The sequence below is a fragment of the Heptranchias perlo genome, chromosome 1, assembly GCF_035084215.1.
Source record: "Heptranchias perlo isolate sHepPer1 chromosome 1, sHepPer1.hap1, whole genome shotgun sequence".
NCBI classification, from domain to species: domain Eukaryota; kingdom Metazoa; phylum Chordata; class Chondrichthyes; order Hexanchiformes; family Hexanchidae; genus Heptranchias; species Heptranchias perlo.
In genome coordinates this window covers 134,675,890-134,694,691 of record NC_090325.1, presented here as the reverse complement: position 1 = coordinate 134,694,691, position 18,802 = coordinate 134,675,890, and the positions used below count along the sequence as shown (strand labels likewise).

The 18,802-nt window shown below is 43.6% G+C and overlaps 1 protein-coding gene across 2 annotated transcripts in view; it reads left to right on the top strand.

Annotated features, from left to right (window-relative positions):
- Positions 1-17,313, top strand: part of tll1 (tolloid-like 1) — a 268,042-nt gene extending 250,729 nt beyond the window's left edge. For both annotated transcript variants that reach the window (XM_067991164.1, XM_067991173.1), the window contains exons 20-21: positions 10,941-11,191; positions 15,083-17,313. In XM_067991164.1, coding sequence (XP_067847265.1) covers positions 10,941-11,191; positions 15,083-15,217 — 386 coding nt within the window. In that variant the 3' untranslated portion in view covers positions 15,218-17,313. The remainder of the gene's footprint in view (positions 1-10,940; positions 11,192-15,082) is intronic.
- Positions 17,314-18,802: the final 1,489 nt, after the last annotated feature.

Sequence of the window (18,802 nt, the reverse complement as noted above, 5' to 3'; positions counted from 1 at the left end):
AGTATGGGGCATCTCGAATACCACTAGTGCCATCTCATTTACTTTGTTAATAGTTGGCATCGATAGTAAAGCGAAAGGGTATAAAAGTTATGAAGACAGAATAAAAAAAGAGACATGGTTGCTTTACATAAATATGACATTTTGATGGAACCTGTTCAGAAATTGCAATGGACAAAAATAATAATTTATATTTTCTTTCCTTTTCATGCATATTAAATTTATTTGGAGAGTTTCTAAGGCAATATATGCATTATTACAAAATCTCTGTTTGCAACAATAATCCATTACTACAGCAGTTTTCAAGACAACATACATTTATAGGCCAATTGTATTACACAATTTGCATTAAGACAAATTGTCTGGTGTAATTCGGGTACAAAGGGCACTTAGGCAACAGGCATGTGATCAGCTGAGCAGTCTCCACAACCCCTGTGGTATAACCACAGCCCAGAGCAAAGCCAAATTTAAAAAAATACAGATTGTTCATTGAATCACCTGCAAGTTTTTTAAAAAAAACTTAACTTGAATGTTTTTAATGTTAGTGAATGGAAAGTTAAACCAGCATGAGAGTGTTGATGAGCAAAGCTCTACAGATATGTTCAAGCATGCTGGTACAAAGCTCCACTGTCCCTGGGCAGAGAGTAACGGGGCAGCCTTTCACCTTTTCCTCCTTTGAGCATCTCACCTTGTTCCACCTCTCCTTTAAAATCCTCATTCTCTACTGCCCACTCAAGTATCCCGCCAAGTTTCACATCGATATATCTTCACTGCTTTCCTCCCTCAGTCTCTGCACCGAGCGACTTCTCATCCTCTGTGATTTCAACCTCCACCTGAACTCATCATGCTCTCTCTCCTCTGAGTTCACTGTCCTCCTATCCTCCCTTAATCTCTCCCTCCATATAAACTCCCCTACTCATATTCATGGCCACCCCCTCAACCTAGCCATAATACGTGGCCTCTCTACTGCCATTGTGTTAATCACGGATAAGGCCATTTCTAACCACTTCCTTGTATCCCTCTTCACCCACATAGCCCTCCCCCCTCCCAACCTCACTTCCTTCTGTTTCTGCCCCTGTCTCCCCCCCAAGCCATTTACAACAGCACATTCAAATTCCCAACTGTCTAGCCTTTGGTCCTCCATTGACCATGACATTTCTGCAGCTACCGATCTGCTCAATCACACCCTCACCTCCACCTTTGATGCACTTGTCCCCATTAAAACCATTACTCTATCTCACCCTGGTCATTGCCTCTGGTACGGCTCCCATCTCCGCTCCCTTCGATCCAAGGGACGCAGACTTGAATGTTTATGGCAAACATCTGGTTTAGCCATTCATCGTCACATAAAGCACTATCGGGTCCTGCTCTCCTCTGACAAAACTGCTCACAATTCCAGGATCATCCTGGAATGCAAAGGTAACCCCCAGCTTCTTTTCTTCACTATAAACTGTCTTCTTAAACCACTCTCCCATGCCTTCTCCACCTTCACCTCCAATAACAGGTGCGAGGAGTTCATGGACTACTTTGTCACTAAGATTAAGTCCATCCGTTCAGCTGCCTCTGCCGCTTCCATTCCTTCCCCTATCCCACCAAGCCAAACTTCCGCTACGGTTCCACCCTGCCCTAGCCCTGAACTTGCATCTTTCTCTAGTTTCTCTCCTATCTCCCCTCATGCCCTCTTGGAGGTCATCTTGACCATGAAACCCACCTACTGCTCCCTCGACCCTATTCCCACCAAACTGCTGACCACCCAACTTCCCTTCCTGGCCCCCATGTTAGCTGATATTATTAATGGTTCTCTCTCCTCAGGTACTGTCCCCCTCCCCTTCAAATCTGCCGTCATCACCCTCCTCCTCAAAAACTCACCCTTGATTGCTCTGTCCTTGCAAACTACAGCCCCATCTCTAACTTCCCTTTCCTCTCCAAAGTCCTTAAACATGTTGTCGCCTCCCAAATCCGTGCCCATCTTACCCGCAACTCTGTGTTTGAAACCCTCCAATTAGCTTCCACCCTGCCACAGTATTGAAACGGCCCTTATCAAAATCACAAATGACATCCTATGTGACTGTGACCATGGTAAACTATCCCTCCTCATCCTTCTCGACCTGTCTGCAGCCTTTGACCCATTTGACCACACCATCCTCCTCCAACGCCTCTCCTCCGTCATCCAGCTGGGTGGGACTGCCCTCGCCTGGTTCCATTCTTATCTACCCAGTCGTAGCTAGAGAATCACCTGCAATGACTTCTCTTCCTGCTCCCGCACCATAACCTTTGGATCCCCCCAAAGATCTATCCTTGGCCCCCTCCTAATTCTCATCTACATGTTGCCCCTCGCGACATAATCCGAAAACACGACATCAGGTTCCACAAGTATGTTGATGACATCCAGCTCAACCTTACCACCACTTCCCGTGGCCCCTCCACTGTCTCTGATTTGTCACACTGCTTGTCCGACTGGACGAGCAAAAATTTCCTCCAACTAAATATTGACAAGACAGAAGCCATTGTCTTCGGTCCCCACTACAAATTCCATTCCCTAACCACCAACTCCACCCCTCTCCCTGGCTACTGTCTGAGGCTGAACCAGACCATTCACAACCTTGGCTTCCTATTTCATCCTCAGATGAGTTTCTGACCACATATCTGCTTCATCACCAAGACCACCTACTTCCACCTTTGTGACGTTGCCCGTCTCCGCCCCAGCCTCAGCTCATCTGCTGCTGAAACCCTCATTCATGTCTTTGATACCTCTAGGCTTGACTATTCCTATGTTCTCCTGGCTGGCCTCCCATCTTCCACCCTCCATAAACTTGAGCTGATCCAAAACTCTGCTACCCATATCCTAACTCTCACTAAGTCCCGTTCACTCATCACCTCTGTGCTTGCTGACCTCCATTGGCTCCTGGTCCGGCAACGCCTCGATTTAAAAAATTCTCATCCTTGTTTTCAAATCCCTCCATGGCCTCGCCCCTCCCTATCTATGTAACCTCCAACCCTACAACCCTCCAAGATCTCTGTGCTCCTCCAATTCTTGCCTCTTATGCTTCCCCGATTTTAATCGCTCCACCATTAGTGCCTGTGCCTTCAGAAGCCTAGGCCCTAAGCTCCGGAATTCCTTCTCTAAACCTCTCCGCCTCGCTCCCTCTTTCTCCTCCTTTAAGATGCTCTTTAAAATCTACCTATTCACCAAGATTTTCGTCACCTGTCCTAATATCTCCTTATGTGGCTCGGTGTCATATTGTTTAATAACGCTCCTGTGAAGCACCTTGGGATGCTTTACTATGTTAAAGGTGCTATATAAATGCAAGTTGTTGTTGTTGTTGTTGTGGTGGTGGTGGTATGATTGTGTCAGTCTGAGACTGGTCCCAAAGTATACATGTTGGAAACAATTATTGCTAGATAAATCTTTAGTCACCTTAAGTGCTAAGCATATTTTGCATGGGGTATATTGCAGTTGAATAAATCCATATTGAAGTAGACTTTTATGCTTTCTATTATTACATCTGTTGACATTTTTGGAACAAAAAAACATTTTCTGATCAATCTAAATTCTTTCTGATGAAATCTTAACGTTGGAGATAGACTTCCAAAAACACAGCTGGGCTTCTCTCTAAATCATCCTGAGACTAAACATCAGCTAACAGCTGCTTTCTATTATCTTACTTATTATACTTCTGTCTGGCAGGCTTTTCCCGCTTTAGTTTCATCTGTTTTATGTGAGAGTTGCAAATAGAGAGGGAGCAGTTTATTAGACTAATTATATTGCAGTTTCTGGCCAAGAAATTGGACATGCGCCAAAAGTGGGCGGCAAATGGGCGAAATGATTGCTTCGCACTCCAGTTCCTCCTGCCTCCTTAGAAACATAATTTTTACAAAGTTTTGTGGGCAATTTTTGAGCAGTCTCCAGCGGTCCCTCTAAGGTCCACTGCTTAGGACACTCAAGACCTGATGCACTGTGCAAGCTCTGCCTGTTTGCACTCGAATTTCGCATTGGGGTCCTATGACCTGCATAGGACCCGATTTGCATATTCAAGGCGTCAGACGTCTGTTTCAGGCAGGCGCGCTGGACACCTAAAAGATGTCTACTTCCAATATGACGACTGGCACACTGGCAGGGCAGATCGGACACGAGAGGTCGCAACCCAAAATTTGTCCCACTGTCCTTCAGTTTACGCCCCAAAAAACAGGCGAAATGAAGTTGAACTTCTCCCACTCCATGTCAGTACAATACAGTTTTGATGTTGCACCTGTTCAGAAACTGCAGTATAACTCAAGTTTGAGGTTGTCAATTTGAATATGACCCAACTTTTGAATGTTGAGGAAGCTCTCACACCACGTGGGCACCATACCAGCTATTGTAATGAATGGCATTGAGCCGGCAGCATAGCTCAGTGCTAATGGTTTGCAGTAATCTAAAACAAATTCCAATATCAAACCTGTAGTCAAAAGACAAAGTTAAAAGTTCAATGTAGATTCATTCTTTATAATTTCATTAACATTACTTACACTATCGCAATCAGTATTTTAAAATGTATCTGGAACTAATATTCAGTTAGCCCCTGGTGTATCAAAAACAGAATGAGATTTGGAGGCAAAGAAATTTTGAGCTTTTTTGATTCTTTTTATTGCAAAAAATATTGGTCTTTGTTAACAGAATATTTCTGTGCCGTATTTAATAAGCTTATTTAAAAAAACTCAAGATTCAATTATTCAGAAACTATGTAGAATATCAAGCAATTCAACATTAAACTCCTGAGGACATCAGGAGCATGGCATGATTAGGCTCTAGGGGTGAAAATCGGAGAAAATAATAAAATACCTTACAAGCAATTCTTTGCAATTGATCCATCAATTCACTGAATAGCAGACGTGTAACGAGGTGCAAAATGGTACATTTAGCAACATTAATCCATTTAACTGCTAAACTGTGTTAGCTTTTGGTGACCTTATCTTTTTTTCATGAATCTGGCAGTTCATGTGGTCATTTGTTTCTGGTTCTCTGGAATTATTTCAAAGTTAAAGAATATCTAGTGACACACATAACAGCGAATGAAAGCCTAACACTTTGTATAATATTACTCTGCTATTTTAATGCAAGCAATCCTGTATTTTAAATGGGTTAACACCTCTGTTTAAAAAGAAAACATACAATTGAATAAGTGTTCTCTGATTTATACTGTACTCTTTTGTCTACATAGTTCAACATGCACACTCTTGACCTCTCTCTCCAGCAGCACCGACGCAGTCTATTTCAGATTTGTCCTGGTCCGCAGTTCGATTTCATCCTTCGCCTCATCCAGCGCTTTAACAAAAAACTTTTATTCTTCCTTTCAGGTGTCAAGGACCGCAAGCTTCAACAACTCTTAGATACCAACATCCCTCCTGATCTTTCTACCCCTTCACTTTCCTCTGACCCCATCCCTCCTTCCAATCCCACCCTTGTATTTTCACTGTCTCCTCTGACCTTCCCCTCTGTGACCCTGAGCGATCAGTCCTCAGCAAAGGTCTCAGCTTCATCCCCTTATGCCCCCACCTCAATTTTGAGCTCGACATAATGCTGAACTCTTCTTCCATTGCCTTCGCTTCCGCGCCTACTTCTTTGGCCAGGAGTCCTGCCCCCGCTTGGCAGACCCTTTCTCTCATCTTCAGAACTCTCATTCCACCCTCTGGCCTCTTACCTTCTCTTGATCTTTTCATTGGGAACTGCTGGCATGACATCGGCCATCTCAATTTCTCTACTCCCCTCACTCACTCTAACCTACCTCCCTCTGGACTCACAGCACTCCGTTCTCTCAGGTCCAACCCTGACATTGTCATTAAACCTGCTGACGAGGGCGGAGCTGTTGTTGTTTGGTGCACAGACCTCTACCTTGCGGAGGCTGAACGCCAACTCACCCACACCTCGTCCTACCACCCCCTGGTCCATGACTCCATCGCCAAACTTCAAGCCATAGTTTCCCAGACCGTCACTGACCTCCTCTGCTCTGGAGATCTTCCCCCCACGGCCTCTAACGTCATAGTCCCCCAACCCTGCGCAGCCCTCTTCTACCTCCTTCCCAAGATCCACAATCAGGACTGCTCCGGTAAACCCATTGTTTCAGCCTGTTCTTGCCCCACGGAACTTATCTGTTCCAAACTCATCTCTCCTTTATCTCCCCTTATCCAGTCTCTTCCGACGTATGTTTGTGGCTCCTCCAACGCCCTCCGCCACTTTAACAGTTTCCAGTTTCCCGGCCCTAACCTTCTGTTTTTCACCATGGCCATCCAGTCCCTCTACAGTTCCATCTCCCACCAGGACAGCCTGGGGCCCTCCGCTTCTTCCTTGAATGGAGGCCCAACCAGTCCCCATCCACCACCACCCTCCTCCGCCTGGCTGAACTTGTTCTTACGTTGAACAAATTCTCCTTTGACACCATTCACTTCCTCCAAATAAAAGATGTCGCTATGAGAACCTGCATGGGTCCTAGCTATGCCTGCCTTTTTGTGGGATACGTGGAACATTCTTTGTTTCAGACCTACTCAGGTCCCCTCCCTCACCTGTTTTCCCGGTACATTGATGACTGTATTGGTGCTGTTTCCTGCTCTCTCTCCGAACTGGAAAATTTCATCAACTTTGCTTCCAATTTCCACCCTTCCCTCGCCTTCACATGGTTCACCTCTGACTCTTCCCTTCTCTGCCTCGACTTCTGTATCACTATTTCTGGGGATAGGCTGTCGACCAATATCTATTATAAGCCCACCAACTCCCACAGCTACCTTGATTACATTTCCTCCCATCCTGCTTCCTGTAAGGACTCTATTCCATTCTCCCGTCGCATCTGTTCTGACGATGCCACCTTCCACACCAGTGCTTCCGATATGTCTTTTTCCTCACCCGAGGTGTTGGCCAGGGGCTGCAGAAACTACTGAGTTTATTCCGAATTGAGGGTTAAGAGAGAATTGACTCTTCTCCTCTTTGTACTAAGCCAATGACCATAATCGGTGACCTCCGGTCAACAGAGGATTCCCCTCCGCTGTAGTTGACAGGGCCCTCAACCGTGTCCGTCCCATTTCCCGCACTTCTGCCCTCACCTCTTCCCCTCCCTCCCAGAACCACGATAGGGTTCCCCTTGTCCTCACCTTCCACCCTACCAGCCTCTACATTCAACGGATCATCCTCCACCATTTCCGCCACCTCCAGCGCGATGCAACCACCAAACACATCTCCCCCTCCCTTCCCCTTTCAGCATTCCGAAGGGACCACTCCCTCCGCGACACCCTGCTCCACTCTTCCATCACCCCCAACACTCGCTCTCCTTCCCACAGCACCTTCCCGTGCGAGCGCAGGAGATGCAACACCTGCCCTTTCACCTCCTCCCTTCCCACTGTCCAGGGCCCCAAACACTCCTTCCAGGTGAAACAGCGATTTACTTGTACTTCTTTCTATTTAGTATACTGTATTCGCTGCTCACAATGCGGTCTCCTGTACATTGGGGAGACCAAACGCAGATTGGGTGATTGCTTTGCTGAACACCTCCGCTCAGTCCGCAAGCGTGACCCTGACCTTCTGGTCACTTGCCATTTCAATTCTCCGCCCCACTCCCACTCTGACCTCTCTGTCCTCAGCCTCTTACACTGTTCCAATGAAGCTCGAGGAACAGCACCTCATCTTTCGATTAGGCACTTTACAACCTTCTGGACTCAAAACTGACTTCAGTAACTTCAGATCATAACCACTGCTCCCATTTTTTTGGACAGCAGGTGCTGGTAATGGTTCTGCAGTTGCCATTTACAGCTCCTCTAGACCAGTCCTTTGTTCCTTTACTTGTCCCATTACCACCCCTTTTGTCATCCCTTTTGTCATTTAATCACTCCTGCCCTCCACCCTATCAGAGACCTTCCCTTTTGTTCTTTCCTGCCCCCTCCTTTCCCTGACTCTGTACTTGCCTTAAAAACTGTTAAATCTTTAACTTATTCCAGTCCTAACTAAAGGTCTTCGACCTGAAACACTAACTCTGTTTCTTTCTCCACAGATACTGCCTCACTTGCTGAGTATTTCCAGCATTTTCTGTTTTTTATTTCGGATTTCCAGCATCCGCACTATTTTGCTTTTGGTTTAGTTCAACGTTCTATTGGCTTTGCTAATTGCTGCTCTGCAGTCGGCTCCTCCCCATTGGGATCAATCTCTGGTGGGGTAATGATTTCCACTGGTCCAGCTGCATTCCTGGCCCCAGAGTCATTTGCATTTACAAGGATGTTACCAGAATTGAGAGGATGCAACTATCAGGAAAGATTGAACATGCAGGGGCTCTTTTCTCTGGAAAAGAGATGACTAACAGGAAACCTCTAACCAAAGACTTAGGGGTCCATGTACACAGATCATTAAAATATCATAGACAGGCACAGAAAATAATCAAAAAGGCTAATGGAATTCTAGCCTTTATATCTAGAGGACTAGAATATAAGGGGGGAAAAGTTATGCTATAGTTATACAAAGCCCTGGTTAGACCACACCTGGAGTACTGTGTTCAGTTCTGAGCACCGCATGTTCGGAAAGATATATTGGCCCTGGAGGGAGTGCAGCGTAGATTTACTGGAATGATACCTGGACTCCAAGCGTTAAATTACGAGGAGAGATTTTACAAACTAGGATTGTATTCCCTGGAATTTAGAAGATTAAGGTGTGGTTTGATTGAAGTTTTCAAGATATTAAGGGGAACTGATGGGATAGATAGAGAGAAACTATTTCCGCTGGTTGGGGAGTCTAGGACTAGAGGATGTAGCCTAAAAATTAGAGCCAGGACTTTCAGGAGTGAAGTTAGGGAACACGTCTACACGCAAAGGGTGGTAGAAGTTTGGAACTCTCTTCCACAAATGGCAGTTGATGCTGGCCCAGTTGTTAATTTTAAATCTGAGATTGATAGATTTTTTGTTAACCAAAGGTATTAAGGGATATGGGGCTAAGGCAGGTATATGGAGTTAGGTCACAGATCAGTCAAGATCTCATTGAATGGCAGAACAGGCTGGAGGGGCTAAATGGCCTACTCCTGTTCCTATGTTCCTACCTGATAGATGTCTTTAAAATTGTGAAGGGATTTGATAGGGTGGATGTGGAGAAACTAGCCCAGATGACTGGATGAAAAACGTGTGCTTAAGGATTCAATATGGCATCTGCTTGCTCAGTCCATGCCAGGAGAGCGCCACGTGCCAAATTTCAGGGCCCAATGCCTGTGCAATTAGAGGGCCTAATCCCTGTTTCAGGCCTCTTTTTAGGAAATTGGATCACAACTGACCACAGCATACACGATCAGTTATCTTGGGTTTAAAGCAGCTGAACCAGCGGTCCTTAAAGGGACCACTGGAAGATGCCACCAAAACGGTACGATTAAAAAGAAGTACTTACCTGAATGTGGAGCCAGGAGGAGGAGCAGTGCTCTTCCTAGTTCCATATTGAAACTGCAGGCCGCCGCTCCCCTGCCACCACCCCCCCCTCCCACTCACCACCCCATCTAGTCTTTCCCTACTCTTCACGACAGACACACACTGCCTCTTGGGACGTGAGTAGCGTCTCCAGCACGCCAGTCGCATTGTGATTACGCAAGAGGACCAATTTTAGTTTTAGTGCAGTCGGTTCATGCCCAAATTCGGTTAGATATTAGATAGCAAATGATATGGAAAAGGTTAAATCTGTAAAGTTACTTTAAACTAAATTGCAGGAGTAGGACAAAGGAGCACAGGTCAAACTGGGAAGAGGCAAATTGAGGACTGATCAGAAAATTCACAAAAATAATGATCAGTAACATGATAGAGATCTCAAGATAGAGTAACGGAGGCACAATCTCTGTAATCATTTAAGGAACAATTGCATGCCATAATGGTGGGGCGCTAAGCTCTTTAGAATCATGGAATCATAGAAAGATTACAGCATGGAAGGAGGCCATTCAGCCCATCGAGACCGTGCTGGCTCTATGTAAGAGCAATCCACTCCCCTGCCCTATCCCCGTAGCCCTGCAAATCTTTTCCTTTCAAGTATTTATCCAGTTCCCTTTTGAAAGCCATGATTGAATCTGCCTCCACCACCCCCTCGGCAGTGCATTCCAGATCCTAACCACTCGCTGCGTAAAAAAGCTTTTCCTCGTGTCAGCTTTGGTTCTTTTGCCGATTACCTTAAATCTATGTCCTTTAGTTCTTGACCCTTCTGCCAATGAAAACTGTTTCTCTCTACCTATTCTGTCTAGACCCTTCATGATTTTGAATACCTCTATCAAATCTCCTCTCAACCTTCTCTGTTCCAAGGAGAACAGCTCCAGCTTCTCCAGTCTATCCATGTAACTGAAGTCCCTCATCCCTGGAACCATTCTAGTAAATCTTTTCTGCACCCTCTCGAAGGCCTTCACATCCTTTCTAAAGTGCGGTGCTCAGAATTGGACACAATACTCCAGTTGTGGCCGAACCAGTGTTTTATAAAGGTTCATCATGACTTCCATACTTTTGTACTCTATGCCTCTATTTATAAAGCCCAGGATCCCGTACGCTTTTTTAACCGCTTTCTCAATCTGCCCTGCCACCTTCAACGATTTGTGCACATATACCCCCAGATCTTTCTGTTCCTGTACCCCTTTTAGAATTGTGCCCTTCAGTTTATATTGCCTCTCCTCGTTCTTCTTACTGTGGAGGTTTGGCTAACCCTCGCAGAAGGGTATCACTTTGCATTTTTCTGCGTTAAATTTCATCTGCCGTGTGTCCGCCCATGCCACCAGCCTGTCTGTGTCCTCTTGAAGTCTATCACTATCCTCCACACTGTTCACTACACTTCCAAGTTTTGTGACATCTGCAAATTTGGAAATTTGAATGGATGAACTAAGCTGAGCGAGATGGCCTTCCTGGTCTGTAATTGTGATGTTGTGAACAGATATGCTGCAGTACAAATCTGTAACACCGGTGTGAATTCTTTGTTTTAGAATGCGGAGGGCGACTGAGAGCTGAAATGAAATCTAAGGATCTGTATTCCCACGCTCAGTTCGGAGACAATAACTACCCAGGCCAAGTGGACTGTGAGTGGCAGATTGTAGCAGAAAAAGGTTATGGGGTGGAGTTATCGTTCCAGACATTCGAAGTGGAAGTGGAAGCTGACTGTGGCTATGACTTTATTGAACTGTTTGATGGGTTTGATACCACAGCTTCGAGGCTTGGACAATTCTGCGGATCAGGGGTAAGAAACAGAATGACTTGATGGCTTATCTAGTAGTTTTACGATGACTATTTTTAGCCTTTAATAATTCTATAAAACGGTAATAATATTGATGAATTTTACTTGTTGGGTTTAGCTAAATTTTCTTAACAATGTAAAATAGAATTTTACAGCACAGAAACGAGGCTCTGCTCCACACGAGCCTCCTCCCATCTTTCTTCATCTCATTCTATCAACATATCCTTCTATTCCTTTCTCCCTCGTGTACTTATCTAGCTTCCTCTTAACTAACGTAAAACCTGAATTTCTGCGAGAGTTAGCCAAACCTCCACCGTAACTTTGGCGGGAGATTAGCAGATCCCTATAGTGTAATCAACTATTTTTGGCCATTTACATCGTTGCTGTGGAGGTGCTGCCGAGGTCTTGCCCAAATTATTGCAGGAGAATCCTGCCGAAATTCAGGGCCATTGTTTTTTTCCATAAAATAATTTCTGCTCTTTGCAGACCGAACCTGCCACAAATATACATTCACTGCTACAATTATTTACCATTAACATTATATATTACAAAAATTATTTAGCATTTAAACTATGAAATATAGTACTACATTTTAAAATAATGCAGTTTTAAGAGACAAAACAGATATAAAGTTACAATAACTGAAATTAAACAACTGAAGTAAAAAGATTCAACTGTAAATCAAACAGTGCAGAGTGACATTATTGAAACATTAATGTTCATATCATACAGTAGTTTCAGGGAATTTAAATGCTGGCACAATATTTTTGCATGATTGATCCTGGGAAACCTCATAGTATTAAATACAGTTTGTGTGGATATAAACCAATATAATTTTACATCTAAGTAATAATTAAAGGATAATTAAAATATGACTTTTTGTGGATATTGGTGCAACAGCCAGTATTTTTAAAATATTTTCATTCTCGGGATGTGGGCGTTGCTGGCCAGGTCAGCATTTATTGCCCATTCCTAGCTGCCCTTGAGAAGGTAGTAGTGGGCCCTCTTCTTGAACCGCTGCAGTCCATGTGGTGAAGGTATTCCAACAATGCTGAGTTCCAGGATTTTGACACAGCGAAGATGAAGGAATGGCGATATATATCCAAGTGGAAGTGGATGTTTAAGCTTGTGTATGGAGTGTCCTGAAGCGGGCTGCTTTGTCCTGGATGGTGTCGAGCTTCTTGAGTATTGTTACAGCTGCACTCATCCAGGCAAGTGGAGAGTATTCCATCACACTCCTGACTTGTGCCTTGTAGGTGGTGAAAAGGCTATGGGGGCTCAGGAGGTGACCCACTCACCACAGAATACCCTCTGACCTGCTCTAGTACCCATGACATTTATATTGCTGGTCCAGTTGAGTTTCTGGTCAATGGTGACCCCCAGGATGTTGATGGTGGGGGATTCGACAAATGTAATCCCATTAAATGTCAAGGGGAGGTGGAAAGGCTCTCTCTTGTTGGAGATGGCCATTGCCTGGCACTTGTGTGTCTACCAGCTTAAGCCTGGATGTTGTCTTGCTGTATGTGGGCTTCGTTATCTGAGGAATTGCAAGTGGAGCTGAACACTGTGCAATCATCAGTGAACAGTTCCACTCCTGACATTATGATGGAGGGAAGGTCATTGATGAAGCAGCTGAAGATAGTTGGGCCCATTGCCTTGAGGAACTCCTGCATCAAAGTCCTGGGGCTGTGATGATTGGCCTCCAATAACCACAATCATCTTCCTTTATGCTAGGTATGACTCCAACCACTGGAGAGTTTTCCCCCTGATCCCCATGGATTTCAGTTTTTCTAGGGCTCCTTGGTGCCACACTCAGTTGAATGCTGCCTTGATGTCAAGGGCAGGCACTCTCATCACCTCTGGAATTCAACTCTTGTGTTCATGTTTGGACCAAGGCTGTAATGGGGTCTGGAGTCTGGCAGAACCTAAATTGATCATTGGTGAGTAAGTGCTGCTTGATAGCACTGTTGATGACTCCTACTATCACTATGCTGATGATTGAGAGTAAGTTGATAGGGCAGTAATTGATCAGGTTGGATCTGTCCTGCTTTTCATGGACAAGACATATCTGGACAATTTTCCACATTGTCCGGTAGATGCCAGTATTGGTTAGAGGTGGGCTAGTTCTGGAGCACAGGTCTTCAGCACTACAGCTGGGATGTTGTCGGTACCCGTAGCCTTTGCTGTGTACAATGCACTCAGCTTTTTCTTGATGTCACATGGAGTGAATTGAATTGGCTGAAGACTGGCATCTGTGATGGTGGGAACATCAGGAGGAGGCCGAGAAGGATCATCCACTCAGCACTTCTGGCTGAAGATGGTTGCAAACGCTTCAGCCTAGTCATTTGCAATCCCGTGCTGGGCTCTGCCATCATTGGACATGTTCATGGAGCCTCCTCCTCCCATTAGTTGCTTAATTATCCACCATCATTTGCGACTGGAATTGGTAGGGCTGCAGAGCTTTGACCTAATCCATTTGTTGTGAGATCGCTTAGCTCTGTATATAGCATGCTGCTTGTGCTGTTTAGCATGGTTGTAAACCTATGTTGTAGCTTCAGCAGGTTGGCACCTCATTTTCAGGTATGCCTGGTGCTGCTCCCGACTTGCTCTTCTACACTCCTTATTGAACCAGGGTTGGCCATCTGGTTTGATCATGATGGAGGAGTGAGAGATATGCTGGGCTATGAGATTATAGATTGTGGTGATATACAATACTGCTGCTGCTGACGGCCCACAGGGCCTAATGGGTGCTCAGTTTTGAGCTACTAGATCTGTTCTTAATCTATCCTACTTATCAATACGGTCATGGACAGGCACATCTGCATCAGAAAGATTGTTGAGGACATGATCAAGTAAGGTATTCCCTCATGTTGGTTCTCTCATCACCTGCTGCAAGCCAGGTCTGGCAGATATGTCCTTCAGGACGCGACCAACTCGGTCAGTGGTGGTATTATCGAGCCACTTTTGGTGATGGACATTGAAGTCCCCCACTCAAGTTCCTCCAGTTGGTGCCAACGTGGTGGAGTACTGATTTCATCAGCTGAGGGAGGGCGGTAGGTGATAATCAGCGAGAGGTTTCCTTGCTCATATTTAACCTGAAGCCATGGGACTTCATGGGGTACAGAGTCAATGTTGAGGATCTCCAGGGCGCCACACATCTGACTGGGAGTATATCATTGTGCCCCACCTCTGGTGGGTCTGTCCTGCCGGTGGGCCAGGAGGTACCCATGGATGGTGATGGAGGAGTCGGGGACTTTAGGGATTCTGTGAGTACGACCATTGTCAGGTTGTTGCTTGACTAGTCTGTGGGACAGCTTTCCCAACTTTGGCACCAGTCCCCAGATATTAATAAGGAGGAATTTGCAGGATCAACTGGGCTGGGTGTACCTTTGTCGTGTTCCAATTTGATGCCTAGATCGCAGCTGAGTGCTCTGTCCGGTTTTATTATTCTTATTCTTTGTAGCAGTTTGATACAACTAAACACCTGGCTAGGCCACTTAAAGGGGCGGTTAAGAGCCAACCATGTTGATGTAGGACTGGAGTCACATATAGGTCAGACTGGGTAACGACAGTAGGTTTCCTTCCCTAAGGGACGTTAATGAACCAGTTTGATTTTTACAACAATCCAACAGATGCAGTCACTTTTTACTGATTTTTATTTGCAGATTTTTAAATGTATTCAAAATGAATTCTGACCAAGCTGTAATAACTCTTCCTTGTTTCCCTGTCAATTTTTGTCTGATTATGCTCCTGTGAAGCGCCTTGGGAGGTTTTCCTACATTAAAGGTGCTATATTAATGCAAGTTGTTATTGTTATTTGTTTTAGAGATCTAGACCCATTTGTCTTTTATTAAATAGCCAATATTAATCATAAATTGTATTTATATTTTACAGCCACCTGAAGAAATCTATTCAGCAGGAAATGCCATTTTACTTCATTTCCATACCGATGACACAATTAACAAAAAGGGATTCCATATACGATATACAAGTACAAAATTCCAGGATGCCCTCCATACCAAAAAGTAACCTGGATCCTCAACGCTGTTTTCTTTTCACTTTTTTTTTACAAAAGCAAAAATAACCTGAACTATTTTATAATGACAGTACAGCGAGGAACTGAAGATAATAAATTGTTGAGTTGACGACGTGAAGGTGATGTATTTCAGTGGAAGATTCAGTGAAAACTCGAAGTGCAGTCTAGGAATTAAACTGCAGTAACAGGACACTACATTCCTGCAGACTGATTATAAAGGTTTGTGTGCTGCTTCGGCTTTTGTCACTAATGGCTACCGAGTTTCACTCCGTGGAAATACCCCTTCGCAGACTGCTGTTCCTTTCAGCCACCTGCAATATCCATGGGAATGAACCTACATCAGTCCATAACTAGCTTCTCTGAGTACCATTCACAGATTTCTTTTGTCAGGCACGCAAAGATAATAAAAGGAGGAAAGGTGTATTCTAATGTACTGTTCACTTTTCAACATTATGGTTTAATAATATAAAGGCAAACCATTTACTGCATAATTTATGGGGTTTCGTAAATCTTTTCTTCCTCTTTTTTTTAAACTGGATGTCTTTACTGGTGACTGTATTATCTGTGATCATGTCTCTCAGATACAGGACTTCATGCAGATGAGCACTGTAGCAAACTGTGAATTCCCTCAGTACCAAAAACAGGTTTAAGAGCATTGAAAATTCAGATAGCATTTTCTATATTTTGCTATCGGAATGTGCCAGGATAGTTTTTTTTATATATGTGTTGGTAGTTTGCACTTAGAATGATATCAAGAGGCCTGCCTTCAGGCTGTAGCTATTGTTTGCATCTCTGGATTGTATTATGTAAATCATCTGAAGTTGTAGGCATATAAATTGTATGTGTATGAATTAAATTAATAGATAACCAGATAAACATAGTGTTTCTCTGATAGAGTGAGCGAAATGGTCACAGAATTTTAAAAAGAAAAATCGCGAACTACAATTCCTCAACAGTACCCTTATAGCCATTCCGTGTGCTGAAAGAAACTATAAATAAACCGGTGATAATTTTAAGTGCTACAATTTTCAGTGGGAGGAACAAAATACAAAGGTGAAATATGTAAATCTTATTCCCACTATTCAAGTTCAACTTTTCTGGACACTTAGATGTCTTCTTAAAACTGTGGATGAACCAAAGCTGAAAAGAAGAATCACACCCCTGAAAGGATGAAAAATGCCACAGAAAATATAATGTAAAGCAGATTTCTTATGGTGCTACTCCATGTTCGGAAGCATTTTGGGGTTATGAGCCAACAATCTTTAGAACCTTGTATGATTGTCAAAACTATTTCAGGCATAAGCAGAAGGGCAAAGACAAATATCAGCTTGAACATAAGATGAAGTCATCATGCTTTGAAAGCACTAGTCCTGTGGAGACTGAAACAATTAATGCCTTAGAGTGATTCATTGTAAATCCTTGCACACGACAAACAAGTCTTTCTCCAAAACAAAACTTTGACTACTTGTTTCAAAATAATTCGACAACTTGAACATTTTTCTTATAATTTTTGCCATGTAAAAAAGGTTGATACAGTCGACCTGTTTAAAGTAATGCAAGAATGAAATGTTTTAATGTAGCTGATGTATAGAAATGCTTAATAACCTGTTATAGACTGGCTGAAACAATGGTGGTTCAATGTCGAACCAATCTTTTTATGTTCCACCAAGAGAACCATAATATTGGGCATTTAGTTACGACATATATGCAATATTATATGTTAATTTACAAAGGCGTTATAAGATAAGGTGCAACTTTTGTGTTATGGCTGAATGGTGAAATTGTTACAGTATGTGCCAAGTTCCACTTGAACCTGTTTTGCTGTAGCTTATTTGTTCTTTTTGTTTATTTTTTGCTGTTGTTTATAACCGGAACATTGTGGCTTCTGAAGCTTCTCATTAAAGGTTCTTTCAGGTCAAGGTTCAGGAGTAAAATCAAATCTCATTGCAAGAAATGTTATTTTGCAATGTTTTTCACACAGTAGATTGCTACTTAAGTTAGCACTAATTAATCTATTTGTATCTGTATTATATCCTCAGTCCATGAAAACATCACTAGCACTAATAAATATGTTTTTACAAACATTAAATGAATGTCTAGTCATAATTTATCCAGTGCAACAGCATTTTGTAAAGAATCATAATTTTAAAACCACAATTTTTCCACTTTAGTATGACCGAGTGAAGAATATTTAAATGAAACATTTGCATAAAATTCCAATGCTCAGAGTCAGGCTCACCCATGATTCCCTCTGTGCTCTAATAATCTACCACTACTCATATATGAAGAACGGCCACGTGGATGAGCTATCGGAGAGTTTTGGCACCGATAGAACTGGACCTTAGCTTGAGCCAGCACGTCAGGAGAAGTAGAGAAAATCACAACAACAATTTGCATTTGTATAGTGCCTTCAATGTAGTAAGACGTCCCAAGGCGCTTCACAGGAGCGAATTTCAAACAAAATTTGACACCGAGCCATAGAATGGTCACAGCACAGAAGGAGGCCATTCGGCCTGTCGAGCCTGTGCCAATTCTCTGCAAGAGCAATCCAGCTAGTCGCACCCCACTGCCCTTTCCCCGTAGCCCTGCAATTTTTTTTCCTTCAAGTACTTATCCAATTCGCTTTTGAAAGCTACGATTGAATCCGCCTCCACCACTCTTTCAAGCATTGCATTCCAGATTATAACCACTCTCTGCGTAAAAAAGTTTTTCCTCATGTCGCCTTTGATTCTTTTGCCAATTACCTAAAATCTGTGTCCTCTGCTTCTTGACCCTTCCGCCAATGGAAACAGTTTCTATCTACTGTCTAGACCCTTCATGATTTTGATTACGTCTATCAAATCTCCTTGCAACCATCTCTAAGGAGAGCAACCCCAGCATCTCCAGTCTATCCACGTAACTAAAGTCCCTCATCCCTGGAATTATTCTAGTAAATCTTTTCTGCACCCTCTTTACAGCCTTCACATCCTTCCTAAAGTGCGGTGCCCAGAACTGGACAGAATACTCCCAGTTGTGGCCGAACCAGTGTTTTATAAAGGTTCATCATAACTTCCTTGCTTTTGTACTGTATGCTTCTATTATAAAGCCTAGAATCCCATATGCTTTTTTAACCACTTTCTCAACCTGTCCTGCCACCTTCATTTGTACCCCTAGGCCTCTCTTTTCCTGCACCCCCTATAGAATTGTACCCTTTAGTTTATATTGCCTCCCCTTGTTCTTCCTACCAAAATGTATCACTTCGCACTTCTCTGTGTTAAATTTCATCTGCCATGTGTCCGTCCATTCCACCAGCCTGTCTATGTCCTCTTGCAGCCTATCACTAGCCTCCTCACGTTCACTAAGCTTCCAAGTTTTGAGTCATCTGCAAATTTTGAATTGGTCCCCGAACACCCAAGTCCAAGTCATTAATATATATCAAGAAAAGCAGTGGTCCCAGCACTGACCCCAGGGGAACACCACTGTATACCTTCCTCCAGTTTGAAAACAATTGTTCACCACTACTCTGTTTCCTGTCACTTAGCCAATTTTGTAGCAATATAAGGAGATATTAGGACAGGTGACTAAAAGGTTGGTCAAAG